The sequence below is a fragment of the Plasmopara halstedii genome, assembly GCF_900000015.1.
Source record: "Plasmopara halstedii genome assembly, contig: Scaffold_110, whole genome shotgun sequence".
NCBI classification, from domain to species: Eukaryota; Oomycota; class Peronosporomycetes; order Peronosporales; family Peronosporaceae; genus Plasmopara; species Plasmopara halstedii.
The window spans coordinates 1,675,997-1,691,803 of NW_020187031.1; the positions used below are offsets into that span (position 1 = coordinate 1,675,997).

At 44.5% G+C, this 15,807-nt stretch overlaps 6 protein-coding genes across 6 annotated transcripts; 5 read left to right on the forward strand and 1 right to left on the reverse strand.

Moving 5' to 3' along the window:
- The first annotated feature begins 785 nt into the window (after nucleotides 1-785).
- PHALS_14934 (conserved hypothetical protein) lies at nucleotides 786-2,223 on the forward strand. Its single transcript, XM_036407615.1, has one exon. The coding sequence runs from the start codon at nucleotides 1,670-1,672 to the stop codon at nucleotides 2,003-2,005; it is 336 nt and encodes a 111-aa protein (XP_036262985.1). The 5' UTR covers nucleotides 786-1,669; the 3' UTR covers nucleotides 2,006-2,223.
- Nucleotides 2,224-2,569: 346 nt separating this feature from the next.
- PHALS_00352 (histone acetyltransferase esa1) lies at nucleotides 2,570-4,419 on the reverse strand (the record flags this gene model as incomplete). Its single annotated transcript, XM_024730769.1, has 8 exons — nucleotides 2,570-2,809; nucleotides 2,873-3,233; nucleotides 3,300-3,403; nucleotides 3,469-3,552; nucleotides 3,603-3,698; nucleotides 3,758-4,087; nucleotides 4,154-4,200; nucleotides 4,272-4,419. 8 exons carry the CDS (start codon nucleotides 4,417-4,419, stop codon nucleotides 2,570-2,572), a joined length of 1,410 nt encoding a protein of 469 aa, XP_024572400.1.
- Nucleotides 4,420-4,492: 73 nt separating this feature from the next.
- Nucleotides 4,493-8,114, forward strand: PHALS_00353 (Protein of unknown function DUF3712; the record flags this gene model as incomplete). The annotated part of the gene is made up of 4 exons (XM_024730780.1): nucleotides 4,493-5,972; nucleotides 6,040-7,352; nucleotides 7,426-7,693; nucleotides 7,750-8,114. The coding sequence occupies 4 exons, from the start codon at nucleotides 4,493-4,495 to the stop codon at nucleotides 8,112-8,114; spliced, it is 3,426 nt and encodes a 1,141-aa protein (XP_024572401.1).
- Nucleotides 8,115-9,334: 1,220 nt separating this feature from the next.
- On the forward strand, nucleotides 9,335-11,497 carry PHALS_00354 (Pleiotropic regulator 1; the record flags this gene model as incomplete). The annotated part of the gene is made up of 9 exons (XM_024730791.1): nucleotides 9,335-9,486; nucleotides 9,553-9,858; nucleotides 9,944-10,448; nucleotides 10,521-10,646; nucleotides 10,722-10,805; nucleotides 10,866-11,140; nucleotides 11,213-11,317; nucleotides 11,372-11,387; nucleotides 11,456-11,497. 9 exons carry the CDS (start codon nucleotides 9,335-9,337, stop codon nucleotides 11,495-11,497), a joined length of 1,611 nt encoding a protein of 536 aa, XP_024572402.1.
- Nucleotides 11,498-11,792: 295 nt separating this feature from the next.
- Nucleotides 11,793-12,916, forward strand: PHALS_00355 (Scaffold/matrix specific factor hnRNP-U/SAF-A, contains SPRY domain; the record flags this gene model as incomplete). Its single annotated transcript, XM_024730803.1, has 4 exons — nucleotides 11,793-12,329; nucleotides 12,409-12,573; nucleotides 12,650-12,754; nucleotides 12,863-12,916. The coding sequence occupies 4 exons, from the start codon at nucleotides 11,793-11,795 to the stop codon at nucleotides 12,914-12,916; spliced, it is 861 nt and encodes a 286-aa protein (XP_024572403.1).
- A 498-nt stretch (nucleotides 12,917-13,414) lies between these two features.
- PHALS_00356 (myosin-like protein) lies at nucleotides 13,415-15,749 on the forward strand (the record flags this gene model as incomplete). Its single annotated transcript, XM_024730814.1, has 2 exons — nucleotides 13,415-15,667; nucleotides 15,732-15,749. 2 exons carry the CDS (start codon nucleotides 13,415-13,417, stop codon nucleotides 15,747-15,749), a joined length of 2,271 nt encoding a protein of 756 aa, XP_024572404.1.
- Nucleotides 15,750-15,807: the final 58 nt, after the last annotated feature.

The following is a 15,807-nucleotide window of genomic DNA, read 5'->3' on the forward strand; positions in this document are numbered from 1 at the left end:
TTAGGAAAACAAATTGCTATTTTACAATATGCTTGTCAAATGATTTGGTTGAGCTCAAGGACGTAAGTTTTGTTAGCATTCGAGTCGTCGAGCACTTCTATATTGCCAATACGCCCAAAGCCTCGACCCATCGTCAAGTCTTGCCCTCAACGATAGGCTGAAAAGATCATAATTCGTTTCGATGAACGAATTAAAGAGTATTTCTGATATCAATACGTTGCCCAATCTCTACATACCGCGTCTTCCCTATGTAATCCCATTAATGTCTCTTAAAAATGTTGATGTCCTGGTGTGGCAAAATTTTGTCGCCCTTGTGTTCTCTACCAGACGAGCCATCTGGTTTTGAAAAATCGCTGAAGAGTCATATAGACCATTTATAAGGGCAAGAGTATTTATTTAACTTTGTGTGTGCATCTCGTATGGCATAATCTACCATGCCAATTTGTATGAGAATTGTATACTCTCGAAAAAAGTCTGAGCGATTGACAAAATGTGAGAGATTATTGGTGTATAAGCGCTTAATCTACGCCAGTCGTTTCCTCGAAGCCTTTTTTTGTAGTCTTCGACTAAAGTAGAACCTGTCTATAATAAACCTGTTTAATTTAAAACCCTTTCTAATCTAATTTGATCAAAAGATATAGATCCATGTTGGGCACCATACAGTAGAACCTGTCTAAATTAAACCTGTTTAATTTAAAACTCTTTCTAGATTAAACACTGCCCCCCAGTCCCAACATGTTTAATTTAGACAGGTTTTACTGTATAATGTTTAATGGACCGATGCTGGAAAACCATGCTTGAAAACCAATCTTGTAAAATAGAGAACTATCGATATGATATAGGGAGTCTTGCAGAAAGATTGCAGTCAAAGGGCTTTCCCAGCATGGTCCGTTGAGCTCGACAATTGCAAGGCAAACCATTTTTTTGCGATTCGTGCTGTACTCTCTGCAAAAAGGGATCATCCAGGGATCAGATTTGAAGAAAGCGAGCGCTCTGCTCTTACAAAGGCAGCAAAATTTTTACCGGAACCCATTTCATGCGGACGGTCAGTCAACAGGGCTAGTTGTGGAGTAAGCACGACAGCCACGGTGCCAGCCGGTAAATTGAACGGTGTATTAAATACCATTGACAGCATTTCAATACCAGCTGAAGAAACAAGAGCAAAGGCAGATATTAGGGGTGAAGAAGTCGCTTGCCCATGCATTATTTTGCTTAATAAATCTTCTGTTTTGTTGCTCATGTTCGGTCAATGTAGCAATGTAGTCGGTAAAGGTTCGTACTATCGTATGCAAGCAGACGATCAAGATCGTCTATTTTATATAACCACGGCAACCAAACCGGCTGTAAATATAAGATTCTCAAAACGAGACGTTCCTGTAGTAGCACAACGCATTTTGCCACCAAATCAAGACATCCAGCGCCGAACATCGAAATCAGCAGCCACGAGGAATACAAGTCTCTGGAAAAATTCGTCATCGCCTCAGCAGCTCATACTCTTCAAAAGCATTTCCATCTTCAGTTTGCAACATCACGTTGTCAGCAAGCCAGCAACATTTTCTTTTACAGTTGTGAAGTCCTTCATTTCACTGTGCTTTAATCTGCCTCGAATTTCTCTTCCACATTTCTTCTCTCGTCTACCATCTTGACGCTCAGCTTAAAATTTAGCAAAATGGCAATCCAAATGGACCTTTCACAAAGACCACAAGTTGGCACAAGCCCGCGTTTAAGTAATTCATGGAGTCGATGTGATCAAGCCGTCGCTCGTGTCGCTCCTATCTCCACTACGACGTGTCAAGTTTGCTCCAACTGCATCGCTAAGGGCGAATGGCAACTTGGGCTCATGTTCATCCACGTCGAAGGATTCATGTTGATGGAATGGTTTCATCTGCAGTGCTTCAAATCGCTACAGGGAAATGGGCTTACAAATGTTCTCCAATCCGTGCAGAATGAGATGACTACGTCGCAAAAGCAAGATTTCCAGCTGGCTTGCCAGAAAATGGAATAATAAGTTGATGTCTAGTGCCGTTTGTGTCGTTGAGTACGTGCCTGTCGACAGTGGACACCCAGAGCAAGTAAGAGAGAGGAAATAATATGAACAAGTTTATACATTTAGAGATTGTGAGATGCACTACGCATCGTCATAAAGTTTAGGTAACTACCTATCATTTACATCACAATAAGTGTCATCAACAAATGCTCAGTGCACAAGGCAGACTACCTTCCTCTGGCCGATGGCCGCTAAATTACAGTGGCAGCAAGCTATCAAAGTTTTGAGATCAGTGGGTAGCTTAGACTACCACCACAAAGTTTACTTCATGGACAACGCTTTCACAACTTTAATGCTTCTGCTTCGAGAATTATTAAGATATATGTGTAGGCAGCTGACATTGTGATTCAGATAGAGTCGACAAAGTCGCTAAGGCACAAATTTTGCTTTGCTTGATAGAGGTGATAGCATATACTGCGCAAAGGACTGGATCTGGGATCTCAATTGAAGTCAAACATAAACAACTAACAACACCAACGCATGTTATCAACACAAACTGATTACTATTGGTGCCTTTCCAATCTAATCCTCCTTCTCGGCTGTCATTGCTTTCAGCGACCATTTATCGCGCTTAATGTCCAAATGGAGTGGCGCCCAATGCAATTTCTCAGTAACGACTTGTGGACCTTTTGTTGTTAGCTTCGTCAAGTGAGCATCTATAATCTGTGTTGGTACGACATAGACATACTGTCCACCAAGATACTTGATCATGTTAAGGTGCTGCAGCGTAGCGATGATGTCCTCATTCTTGATAGACGTCAACTAAAAGCAGCAACGAAGACGTAAGGCACAGACAGAAATGAAGAATACATAAATTCAGCATACCCGAGTAAGTTCCATTATGGACACTTCCCTTTCGGGATAATCACGCAATATGCGAAGCAGCTCACGTGTCCAATAGCTTCGATAGCTTACAAGTCCTAAGTCCGATAGTGGCTTTTCGGGTGACCCCACCTTCTCCTCTTTCTTGCTAAGCTCGTACGAAAGTTGAATGATAAAGTGACCATAGCCTTTTCGCTGGTGACATGGGAACGTTAGTATACAAGCCAAATTGTAGCCCAGCTCAGAATATTTCTCTTTAGAGAAGTAGCCAACTGGATGGAATCCTCGCGAGTCAACTTCACAGATAATGTAGAAAAGGAATGGGTCAACGTCGTAGTAGAGCGTCTTGTGGTCCAGAAACAACCTTTAGTGATGCATGAAAAATTCTTTAATGCCAATGTATCTCATGTTTGAATACGACACGACATACTTGGCAAGATAGCAGAGATTCTGACAGTAGACTTTGGAGATGGCACCGTCCACTTCAAAGACGCTCACATTGTCATACCGATAGATTTCATTACCCGGGGGGTGCTAAAATGAGAGTGAAGCGGTAGTGATTAGAAGAAAAACCACAGTTTCCGACAAAGCGCACGTACGCGATTACAAATTCGCCGCTCTTGATGCAATCTCAGCTCGCGTTTAAAACGAAAAAATGCCATACAAAATTCGCAGAAATATAGCTAAACCGCAGGTAAGCATTTGGACATGACGCCATTACGTTGCAACGTACACAATCAATTGACCCGTTCGGGTAATACTCTTTTGGAAAAGGTGAAAAATACCATGCTGCCATCCGAAAGCGTCCCATCTCCACAGATCGCACATTCTAACCAGTCTTATCTTCATTGTAGATACTAATCTTCCTGAGCAGCTCAATCCACCCACCTTAACTTTAGTAACCTCCTCGTGTTCTCGAATACTTGCAGCATCCATGCCTTCGTGTTCGTCATGTTCTTCTTCTTGAGGTACAAAATCCTGATCATCTGGTGTCTTCCGCTTTTGCCCTCGAGTACGGGCTGAGGCATCGTTACTTGGAGCTACCATTACGTCCTTCTTGTCTCCTGAACCGGTTGCCTTACTCTTGCTGCGGTTTTTTGCGTGTTGCTCCTTTTCTTTCTCCTTTGCATCTTTCTCTTGCAGCTTCAATGCTTCCTCATCAGTACCTCGGCGCACAATTTCGTGCTCATTGATCCACTCGTCCATCCGGCGATTAAACTGCAAGAGATAACATTAACATCGATTGGTCCAAACAACATATATCAACATGAATTAGTCACGAACATCATGCCAGTGCACGTAATATTTAAAGCGTTCGTTGCTCAAAGCAGCTGTAAAAATTGTATATTAGTATTCGTACAATCTTTTGTCAAAGCACAGAATGAAGTTTCATACTACGCACTGCGATCAATCACGACGCATGTGCGCTCGACTGTCCCCATCCAGCGTGCCACCAGTGTAGCCCCTACAGGATATCCCGGATCGTCACAAGACTCTTCGTCCTTGCACTCCTTCGCGACGTCGCTATCGACATCGGCACTCGACCGCATTTTTACAACTTGAATTTTTACAAATATAAAATCCCCTCATGGTAGTGACTTTTCGCTCACTTGTCTGATAAAGATGGAAGATGAACTGGAATTAGATGAGCGCATCACTGCGCAACAGCCTTTGTTGAAGGTAGATGAGCGAGACTATGGCATAAGAAAACGTTCAAATAAGCCGTGGTATCGACGTCGCCTGGCAGCCATATTGAGTTCCGTTCTGCTGCTGTGTGGCCTCTCATACTTGATCGTTTCCAGCCAGGTCTCACGCATCGCCGCAAAGGCCATAAACGACTCCGTCATGCACATTGAGAGGATGGATCTAAGTCGACCACAATTGGATTCTATAACGCTTAATCTCAGTTTGAGCCTTAAAGCAGCGTCTTCATTTCCGGCGACAGTAGAGCCTACCATGTTCACCATAAACTACGACGGCCTCCATGTTGGCACATTTCGAGCTCCCTCAATGACCATAACCTACGGCATTAACCATCAAAAATTTTCTAACTCGACCCTTTCCATTCAAGACAAAAAGGCGTGGGATCGATTTGCAGGGGAAATGCTGAGACGCAACAGTGTAAAATATGAAATCTCCAGCTTATTAAATATCCACGTTCGATTGCTCGGAGGTCTGGTCACGCTAAGTGCATTAAAAGTTCCGCTTAATAAATCGATGACATTTAAAGGAATGGGCGGCCTACAAGATTTGCAGATTGTAGGTGTGGAGATGCAGCACTCGACTCCAAAACAAGTCTTTGCGACCATTAAGACATGCGTACGCAACCCGTCGGTCACGACTATCAGACCGATAGGAGCGTTATGTCTTCAGGCTTACTATCCAAAACTAGGACCTGAGACACTTGTAGCGCACTTAACGACGCCAGCAGATACGGGATTACCAGTTGCAGACGGTCAAGCATCACATCCATACTGTGCATCGCTGCAGAGAATAATGGATATGAAAGTGGGGTATAATTTGATGGAACTACACGGTGAAATGCTGGGCAACAATTCAAACGCTATAAGCGAATTGATATCCAAGTATTTAAGCAACGTGTCCGCTGAGCTGACAGTAGTGACGTGTAAATTTCAAGCGACTTCGGTGGAATTGTTCAACGAAGCGATGAAGAATCTTACGATTAAAAGCTTATTGCCACCACAAAAAGAGCCGCTGATTGAAAAACTATATTTTCGCGGTATCGAATTGCATGCCCCCGAAGAAGGCAAAGAGAACGATATTGTGCAGCTTAACACAGACGTCTTGGTAGAGGCTTCGAGTCCTTTAGGACCCAACTCGCCATTGAATATCACGAATGTGCATATGAATGTCAGTCTTAAAGATGCGGATGTGGCACTAGGAATACTGACAACTGTGTCCGTCGACATCATCAATGGAAAATTGGTGGGTCGAAGCAATATTTCTGTCGATTGTCTAACGGAGCTCGACTTAGCGGATAAGGGAGATGCGTTTGGCAAATTCGTTCGCGCATCTATCGTTAAGGACACAATAGTACTAACTCTTGCTGGCGAGATAGATGTGGTATGCAGTGGCGCTCTAGGTACGGCTAAACGAATCTTTTATTGTATATTCAATTAGTATCACTGTTGTTGGTTTTGGCTACATAGGAACGCTTAAACTTTCTCGGTTGCCTCTTCGCACCACTGCTTTGCTGAATGGGATGAACAACTTCCAAGACATGACGGTTAAGAGGTTTACGTTACCAGGAACTGGCAGTGCGTCCGAACATGAAGAGCCATTAGAAACACAAATTGAAATTCGCAACCCGTCTGCATTTAAAGTAGCCATTGGAAATCTTATGATGGATTTAAGTCTGAGGTCGCCTCGAGAGAAATTCGGAGTGCTTCATGGTAAAATGAACTTGATCCCAGGTAAAAATCATTTAAAAATGTATGGCCATCTGAAGCCAGCTAAAAATGCAGCTGGACTAGTGAGTGCTGCGGTGGCAGAACTTTTCTCTCGTTATTTGCAAGGTCGAAGCTCTCAAGTTGCTGTTACAATCACGGGTATTCAATATGCCGGCTGTGTGTGGATGGAAAAGGCAATATTAGGATTGACAGTCGGGGCAAGCTTTCCTGGAGTCGAAAATAGTTTCAATATGATAAGAAATATAAACATGACACAACTTGATGTTATTTTGGACGAGGCTCCGCCTAGTGAGAGGAACATGTTGACCAATACGCGTATGCAGGTTCGCACTGATATGAGTGCGAAGGTGAAGATGCCAACTTCGATCAATATGCCATTAAAAATTTTAAATTTGTCAATTACGCTTAGTCTGGAAAACGAGCATGGCGATCATCTTGGGTCATTAGTATCTGATAGAGAAGCATGTGAATTCAATCAGACGAATGATGGAGCTTTTCGTTTAAATATGACCCACTTCTATTCAATTGGATTTGACAATTACCAAGAGGTTAACGAGATGACTGTTTTCATTGGGAATTTGCTCACCCAGAATACGAGCATCATGATGAAATTGGCTAGTGATATTGCTGCCAATGAAGGAGCTTTTCCAGATGTTGAGACGAGAATGGGGGTGCTAGCCCTCAGCAAAGTTCCAGTACGAGGTGAACCTCTTATCCCCGGTATGGACTCTTTTCGTCGACCACCGGTCCAGATTCTTGGTGTCGACATTCAGCGAGGATCATTATCATCACTAGTGATGACAATGAACATTTCGTTGCAAAACCCTTCGGTCGTGCAGACAAAGCTGGGTTCGCTTGTACTGGACGTTTTTTCCGCTGGAGCATGGATGGGTTCTGCCAAGATTTTAGACTTCAGTCTTCAGTGCTGCGGCCAACGTACTGTTCTCAGTGGAGAGTTTGTATTTAATCCTCAGACAAAAGATCTTGCTGCCGCAAAAAAATTTCTTTCGAATTTCGTGTGTGGCTACTTTACTCATGGTGGTGGTCAGGAGGTCTGATATTAATTATTTGTGATAGTGCAATTTTACTGATCTTGCGATTGACACTTGGGTGCATATGATACAGATTGCAATTAAAGGTTCCGTAAATAGTACCTCGCTAGACCTTCTTCAGCCTGCAATGAAGATTTTGGCAATCCCTACTGTCTTGCCTACTTTAGGTGATCTGTTCCCAGCGACACCGACACTTGTGACCTCTTCGCTATTTTACATTCCGTCTCTTTTTCATTTAACGCGAATACCGGCCTCGCTCGAGCTGAGGAATCCGTTTAGTGCAAGTATCACAATAACCGATGTGGACTTGGAGATCTTCCCATGTAAGGATCAAGTTTCAGGTATGTACGCTAAAAAATATGCTACCTGAAAAAGTTTACTTTTGTGTTTTTTCTAGATAGTGGCGTACTAATGTGCAAAACGTACTTCGCCAACTCTCTCGCGCGTTTCGCTCCTGCATCGCTCAATCCGATATTTATTCCTGCAAAAACCAACAGCTGCTTCTCGTGTTGCCAGGGCTTTCAATGCAGCGAACGTGTTCATTTGTGTCCACGTGCGTCAGCTGGTCAATGCTTAAGCGCCGAAATTCAAAGCTTTTTAAACCCAGAAACCATCGCGGTCATCATTCATTCGCTGACAGGTGGACTGCTTATGCGTGTCAATGGCACCATAAGTGCAATGATCGGGGACTACGCTATGCGCTTGTTCTACCAGCAAGATGGACTCTTGGTCAAGATGGCCAAGCTGGACATGGAGCTATGAAAGTCGCCGCAGTATGGCGCGTGGTTTCTAAGCAATTTTTGTTTCTACTTTTTATTTATTTTTTGAATGGCAATTGCTTTCTATATATATGAAACGCTTGGTATATTAATGATATTGGTTAATTGAAACCAAAATCGAGTCCGAGATTACTCTTAAGAAATCGCTAACAGCATCTTGCATGACAACATTTCTACTTGGTCTTTTTTGCTTGAGCTTCACTGTGAATTTTATTGACGTAAAATGTAATGAAAAACATTAAAAATTTCTTGTAAAAATGAAGAATGAATTAAAATAACTTTTATTATTCGCCTTACAAAAGTAGCTTTGGTTCTGATGGGATAATATTGAACTCAAATGGATTCCACCTTGCACATCAAATCGACCATTGCGGCACAAACGCTGCGCTCATCATTGAATGCGAAACCCGTTGTATTCTCTAAACGGGTAGGGTAGTCGCGGAAGGTTTTATACGAGCTGGACTGACGATAACCGTTACCGTCTCTGAAAGAGGGTCTGCCGCCACCCTGGCGACGAGCACTTAACTCTGGTCATAGTTCGTTAGTTTTCTCGTTGACCAAGAATTTCAATTGCACACGATACGCCAGGTTAGGCGGTAAAACTGTGACATCTGTCGCACAGACAATTTCCCTTTTGAAAATGCCTCTTCGATAGATCTATCTAGTAAGTGCCCATTCCAGTGTGCCTGTCATACCGCTAGAGCAGCGCGTTGATACTCAGGTTGGAGCTCTGCCGAATTTATGACCATCTCAACCTCTTTTTACGAACAAAAATATTTTTTGTTCCTAACCTCGAAGGACTGGATGCACAGCACCAGCGGTAACACTGTTGGAGTTGTTAGAGTGACTTGTGCTGCCACAGACGCCTTGTTGAGGCATATCGTGAGGTGTCTCACCCGCACAATTTCGTAGCTGATAATCATCTCCAGATGCTCGAAACTTTCTTTCAGCCTAGCAAGTGTACCTCGTTATATCGAGAACAGATTGGCGAACATATCCTTTTCTATCCATGATGATGATAAGTGCTACCCGTTGTAACGGGGCTGCCGTGCACCCTTCACAAAAAAGATTTGACTCGACGAGTTCATCGATCAAATACAAAGGCTATCAATAATTCTATTGCTTTTATTCTAAAGTGATACTTAAAATTTTATCAAGCTGGGTTAGTGAAAAATATCACTTGCAAAACCAAAGTCAGGAACGATGGCGAAGATTGTGGGTGCACGTGAGTCGTTAATTGAATTATCCACTGCAGCTGAAGTGCAGCAGAACATCGAAACATCGGTGCTTCGAACGGCAGAATTTTTTGCACTTACCAAGCGCAACGTCTCGTTTGTTTATGACTACGCACCTAGGTATGACTAGCACTACACGTGCCGATCAATTAGTCAATAACAATATGTGTACTTATCGTTTAATAGCAAAAAAGTGCGTGTGCGTACCAAATTGAATGACACTTATTTGCTGGAGGTTCCTGAAGCGTTACTGGAAAACAAGACTGCGACTGGGGCTGTTGATCCGACATCTACGCCAATAGAAGCTGCTACGCTTCTGGCCTCTGATTCTGTCCCAGTTGCGGCAGATGTTGTCATGAGTGGCCACCCAGTTCCTTCAGCACCAGGTATTTCAATCGGCATCGAAGGATCACTTCCGACAGAAAAGCCCTCGTTTGTGGATCAAGTGGCGAAAGAGGCCGAGAAGGAGCTGGCAATTAAAAAGCGAAAACTGTACGTGTGGTACAGTAACTGTCCCCGGATCCAGACATACATCTGCGTTGTATAACATGCTAATTTCAAGTGTGCTTAATCACAGCAGTATGGCCTCCGGTGTCAACGGAAACATGACTTCGGCAGTTGTAGAATACAACAAGCATACAGAGACGAGGGCTCAATTCGGGTCACGCGCAATTGTTCGTCGCCGGGCGACTGAGGTGCCAAAGCCTAAGTGGCACGCTCCTTGGAAGCTCAAGCGTGTTATAGCAGGGCACCTTGGCTGGGTGCGCTCTATCTCCGTAGATCCTACAAATGATTGGTTTGTCACTGGATCTGCCGATCGGACTATAAAGGTATGGGACTTGGCATCGGGTCAGCTCAAGCTCACCCTTACGGGTCACATTAATGCGATTCGAGGTCTTGAGGTAAGTCCGCGTCATCCGTACCTATTCTCGGCTGGAGAAGACAAAAAAGTGCTTTGTTGGGACCTTGAATGCAATAAAGTCATACGCAGCTACCATGGCCATCTGTCGGGGGTCTTCTCACTTAAGGTGCACCCTACACTTGATGTTCTCGTCACTGGTGGTCGCGATGCTGTCGCACGTGTAAGAATTAGACAAAATGTCATTAGCATGTCTTGGGCACAAGAAATGATGTACTTTTATTGCTATCGGTAGGTATGGGATATGCGAACAAAAAACCAAATTCACGTGCTTTCAGGTCACCAAGGTACTGTGTGGACTGTGGAGACGCAAGCAACCGACCCGCAGATCATCACGGGCTCAAGTGATAGCACAATCAAGGTATAATTGCGTTTAGACTATGACGTCAATTAGTATCTCCGTTTTACGCCTAACTTTATATATGCGTTCCTGTAGTTGTGGGACCTTTCCGCCGGTAAGGTGATGACAACTCTGACGAATCACAAGAAGGCGATTCGCGCAGTCACAAAGTCCCTAACTGTAAGTCTTGCTCATTAATAATTTTTTTTGCAGTTTCAGATGCTTACCCTGTGTTTGTAGGACCATACATTTATGTCGGGCGCTGCCGACAATATGAAAAAGTGGGAGGCGAAAGAAGGTCGCTTTTTGCGCAATTTTTCGACACACAATGCCATTATCAACTCCATTTCAATAAACCAGGACGGTGTGATGGTTTCATGTGGAGACAATGGATCCATGCGATTCTGGGACTACCAGACAGGATACTGCTTCCAAAGCGATACGACGAAAGCGCAGCCTGGATCGTTAGACAGTGAAACTGGAATTTTTGCATCGGCGTTCGACAAGACGGGCCTGTACGTGTCCGCATGTAGAAATTTTTTTATCGCAATGTATGTGATCATATTTTGTGGTGTGCGTTGTTGCAGGCGGTTCATCACTTGCGAGGCGGATAAGACCATCAAAGTGTGGCAGGAAGACAGCTCCGCTTCAGAAGAATCGCATCCTATTGACATGGATCAGTGGACTAAGCAGTTTACGGCTTCAAAACGATACTAGGCAATCGACCGCTGATATGCTGTTCCTAGCTCGTTACGCTGCCGCGTAAGCTCCCATGAAAATATGTACCGAACATTACTGATTGTAGCGCATATACTCAAATTTTACGGCAGACAATATTCACACAAACGAGAAGCTGCTTGTTATGCTTCTGATTTCCGGTTCGCAGATTTTTGAAGAATTAAAATCAATCGTGCCATCACGAACACCCTATTCTTTCTATCATTTGATCCTCCTTACTTGTATTACATTATACATCAACAAATATTTTGTACTTCGATAGATATTCTGCTATTTGAGCTTTATTGTTGATATGAATCATAAAATTTTTTTGAATCTATTTCAAAATGACATTTTGTTTTAGTAAAGTGGATAAACCTCTTCTTAATATTGGGTTGGGTAGGTGGTCTGAAGGATTTCTCCTGACCCACTAATCTTCACATTTGACTCATGACTAGCGCAACACCGATGAATCCGAAAAAAATGAAAGTGAGCGAGCTGCGGGCAGCGCTAGAGTCGCGTGGGCTAAGCTTTAATGGACTTAAGACGGAGCTGATTCAGCGCTTAGAATTAGCACTTGACGAAGAAGAATTTGGTAGCGAGGCGCAGGAAATGGAGGAGCTGAAGGCACCAAGTCCCAAGCAGACAAAGAAGACAGATTTGAAAAAGAAAGATTCACTTGCCGGCGTTGCATCGATGCAGGATTCATCAAAAGGCACGAAGTCATATAGTCAATCCTTCGTAGAAAACGCCGAGCCTTTCGCCAAAAATGCTACGACTACTCCCGTTGAGAAAATTGACAACGTGGAGAGTGATCCTGTTGCAGGTGCTGTTGTCCCTGAGTCGGACACGAATCAGGTTAAACTGAATAGAACACAGGGAAATGAGGCAGACATGGGAACCTCTTCCCAGCCTATGACGGAGAAGGTCAAACGTGCAGCCCGTGCTGCCAAGTATGGCATCCCTTTGAGCCTTGTCGACAAGAAAGTAAGTTATGTATATGAATGCATAAGACTGTGTAAATTTGGACCACTTATCAAGAAATCTTTTTAATGTGACGTGATAGGCCCTACGCGCGAAACGTTTTCATCTCCCCAGCGCAGGTGCGTGCTTTGCATCAAAATGTATACTGAGAAAAGTCTTACACAAATCTACCTTTAAAGTGGCGGATGAGGAGAATGGAAAGCGACTTAAAAGAGCGGAGCGATTTCAAATAGAAACAAAAGACACAGTACGTAACGCATACGTCAGGTCTGTCGTGGAGGGACTAACAATGATTTTGTGTCGCTCTTCGTTTGGCGTCATAGCTTGAAAAGAAAAAGGAGGCGAGGGCTGAGCGCTTTGGCTTAAATGTTGAAGAAAAACGACGTTTAGAGCGTGCCAAGCGTTTTGGACTGGAGACTAGCGAGTTGGTACGTGCGAAGCTCATGACTTTGTCGTAGTCTGGCTGAATTATCCGGGGCTAATACAATCAGACAACGGCTCTAACGATCTTCTGTTTATCCTGCTTCTACATGTAGCTTGAAGAGAAACGACGGAAGCGATTGGAGCGCTTTGCAACGGCCCTAATCTAAGTGACAGGTCCCAGCAAACCTGTAGAGTATGTGAATTTTCATGGATGTTCGGCCAGAGTAAGCTTAAATTTTAGACCAAATCTTACTGTCCACTTGGTAATGTAACCTGTAGCTACAGTATAGCCTCTTTATAAATGCAACAACCATGACACACATGTTCCGATTGAAGGATGTTAGCGTTCCTCGCTACCATGTTCGCCGTGATGTTCATCGTCCCCTTGCTGTTCGTAGGATCGACAGTTACGACCACGCAAGCTGGTTTGGATAGACTATAACAAATTGCTCTTTTTTTGATTCGTCAAAATAAGCCAATCGCATTCTGTCGTTAATGAGGTCAGGTTCGAGGGGGGATTCAAATTCTTTCTCATTGTCACTTCAAGCCTCCTTGCCTTTGACGCCTGGGTTGCTCGGGCCTGCTCTGATTTCTCGAAGAGTTTAGGGTCACATCTTGTATACGCATCTTTGAGTAAGTGTGCGCCGGATAATCGCTACTCTACGATGTCGACACCCCTGCCGATTGCTCGTCAGGCTTCGAAATCCGATGCTGATATGGAGCTTCTACCGGTGGAAGTGGGCCAAGTTATATGGATTCCGGGCAACGAACGCGTGTGGGACAAGGCCACTGTCATGGCAATTGGCGGGTTGAAGGTGACGGTGCGCACTCATGCCGGCAAGATCCAGCAGGTGGACCGGAGTCTTGCCCTTCCCCAAAATCCTCGCGAAGCCGACGATATGACGTCTCTTTATTTCATACACGAAGCAGGTGTTCTGCACAACTTAGAGGAGCGCTGCAAGCTTAATGGTGGCGACGGGACTGGACAGAAGCCCTACACTTTTATGGCCAATGTGCTAATCGCTGTCAACCCTTTGCGTGATCTTCCAAATCCCCGCATTAGCGAGGTTGTTAATAGTGCTGGCAGCTCGCCACATCCTTATTCAATTGCGGAAATGGCCTATCAACAAATGGTCTATAATTCGGGCACCGATCAACCTACCAACCAATCGGTCGTCATCAGTGGCGAAAGTGGTGCAGGTAAGACAGAGTCGTCAAAAATTGTGCTGCGACATTTGACTACGCGCGGTTTGTACGGTAAAAAGGCGCGCGGAGAAGAGATTGAAAGCATGTCGAAGACTCGACAGGAGCACGGCACATCGCTGGATCACCGTCTGATTGAACAGAACCCTATTCTTGAAGCTTTTGGTAACGCAAAGACTTTGCGGAACTATAACTCCTCCCGTTTTGGCAAATTTATGAAGCTTCAGTTTACCGCGAACGGCGAATTTAAACTTGCTGGTGCTTTTGTCGAGACGTATCTTCTGGAAAAGTCGCGCCTTGTTTATCAAGTGGATGGGGAACGTAACTTTCACATCTTCTATCAGCTACTGGCCGGAGCCTCATCCGCTGCTCGTCAGGAGTTTCAATTAACGAAGCCCGAGGATTTTTGCTACCTCAATCAGAGCGGGTGCTACGTAGCTGAGGAGACGGATGACCAGGCATGCTTTGAAGCCGTGGTGCGCGGATTGAGCTGCGTTGGTATCAATGAGCAGGTTCAGCATGTTATTTTTTCGGTGATTGCAGGTCTGCTCCATCTCGGTAACATTGAATTTGCTGAAGAAGATACACCCGAGGGTGAAGCTGCTGTCATTGAGAAAGAATCCGCGAAGCGTGCTATAGTCGTCGCATCCAGATTATTAGGTGTCAAGGAAGAGGACTTGTGGAAGGTGATATTGACGCGCGATATAGTTACACGTGAAGAAACGTATACTGTTCGCCGTAATGAGCAGGCTGCCGTGTACGCGCGCGATGCCATTGCCAAGGCGCTCTACAGCCGGATGTTTGATTGGGTCATCAAGCAAGTTAATTCGTCTTTGGGTCACGATCCTGACCCGCTGCCGTATATAGGTGTGCTGGATATCTTTGGTTTTGAGTCATTTCAGCGCAACGACTTTGAGCAATTACTTATTAATTACACGAATGAGGTGCTCCAGGCAACTTTCAATAATCAAGTTTTTATTGCCGAAATGGAGCTTTACAAGCGAGAAGGAATCACAGTGGGAAAAATTAAATGGCCTGACAATCGCGAATGTGTTGATCTTATTGCTTCTAAGCCTAACGGTATATTGTCCTTGTTGGACGCAGAGGCTATGAATCCGCAGCCTAGTGACGCCAAATTTTTGCGCACTTTGCACTCAAAGCATTCAAAGCACCCGTACTTTCCGCGTCCGCATCCGAAGGACATGGAACATATGTTTATCGTAAGGCACTTTGCTGGTGCTGTGAGCTACACGATCGGTGCCTTTATCGACAAGAACAATGACTCAATTCCTGCCGATATGTCGAATCTCTTTTCGGGTTCGTCAAACACATTAGTACCTGCATTTTTTCATCAGGAGCCTGACAATAGCCGCCCGGGAAAGCGAAAACTGACGAAAAGTGTAGCCGCTAAATTTTCGAACCAAATGCAAGAGCTTGTGGATACCCTGGACGCAACGCGTTGTAACTTTATTCGCTGCATCAAGCCCAACGCTCTTATGCGCGTAGGTATGTTCGACCCTCGTTATGTCGTGGGTCAGCTGCGTTGCCAAGGTATCATGCAAACTGCTCAGGTTCTTAAGGTGGGCCTTCCTACCCGCGTTAGCTACAGCGAGCTGGTTGGCGCTTACAAAAAGTTTATGCCGCCTGATGCACAACGGCTGTTCGCAAATCAGAGTGACCCCACACTCATCACGGCGATTTTGTGGGCATTCCAAGTACCTATGGATGCATACAAGCTGGGAATAACGAAGTTGTTTTTCAAGGCCGGAAAAATCTCAGTGCTTGACTCAATTTTAAAGATTAATTGGGCAACAGAAGGCCCGCACATCGTGTCACGAATGAAGTTGTGGCTGGC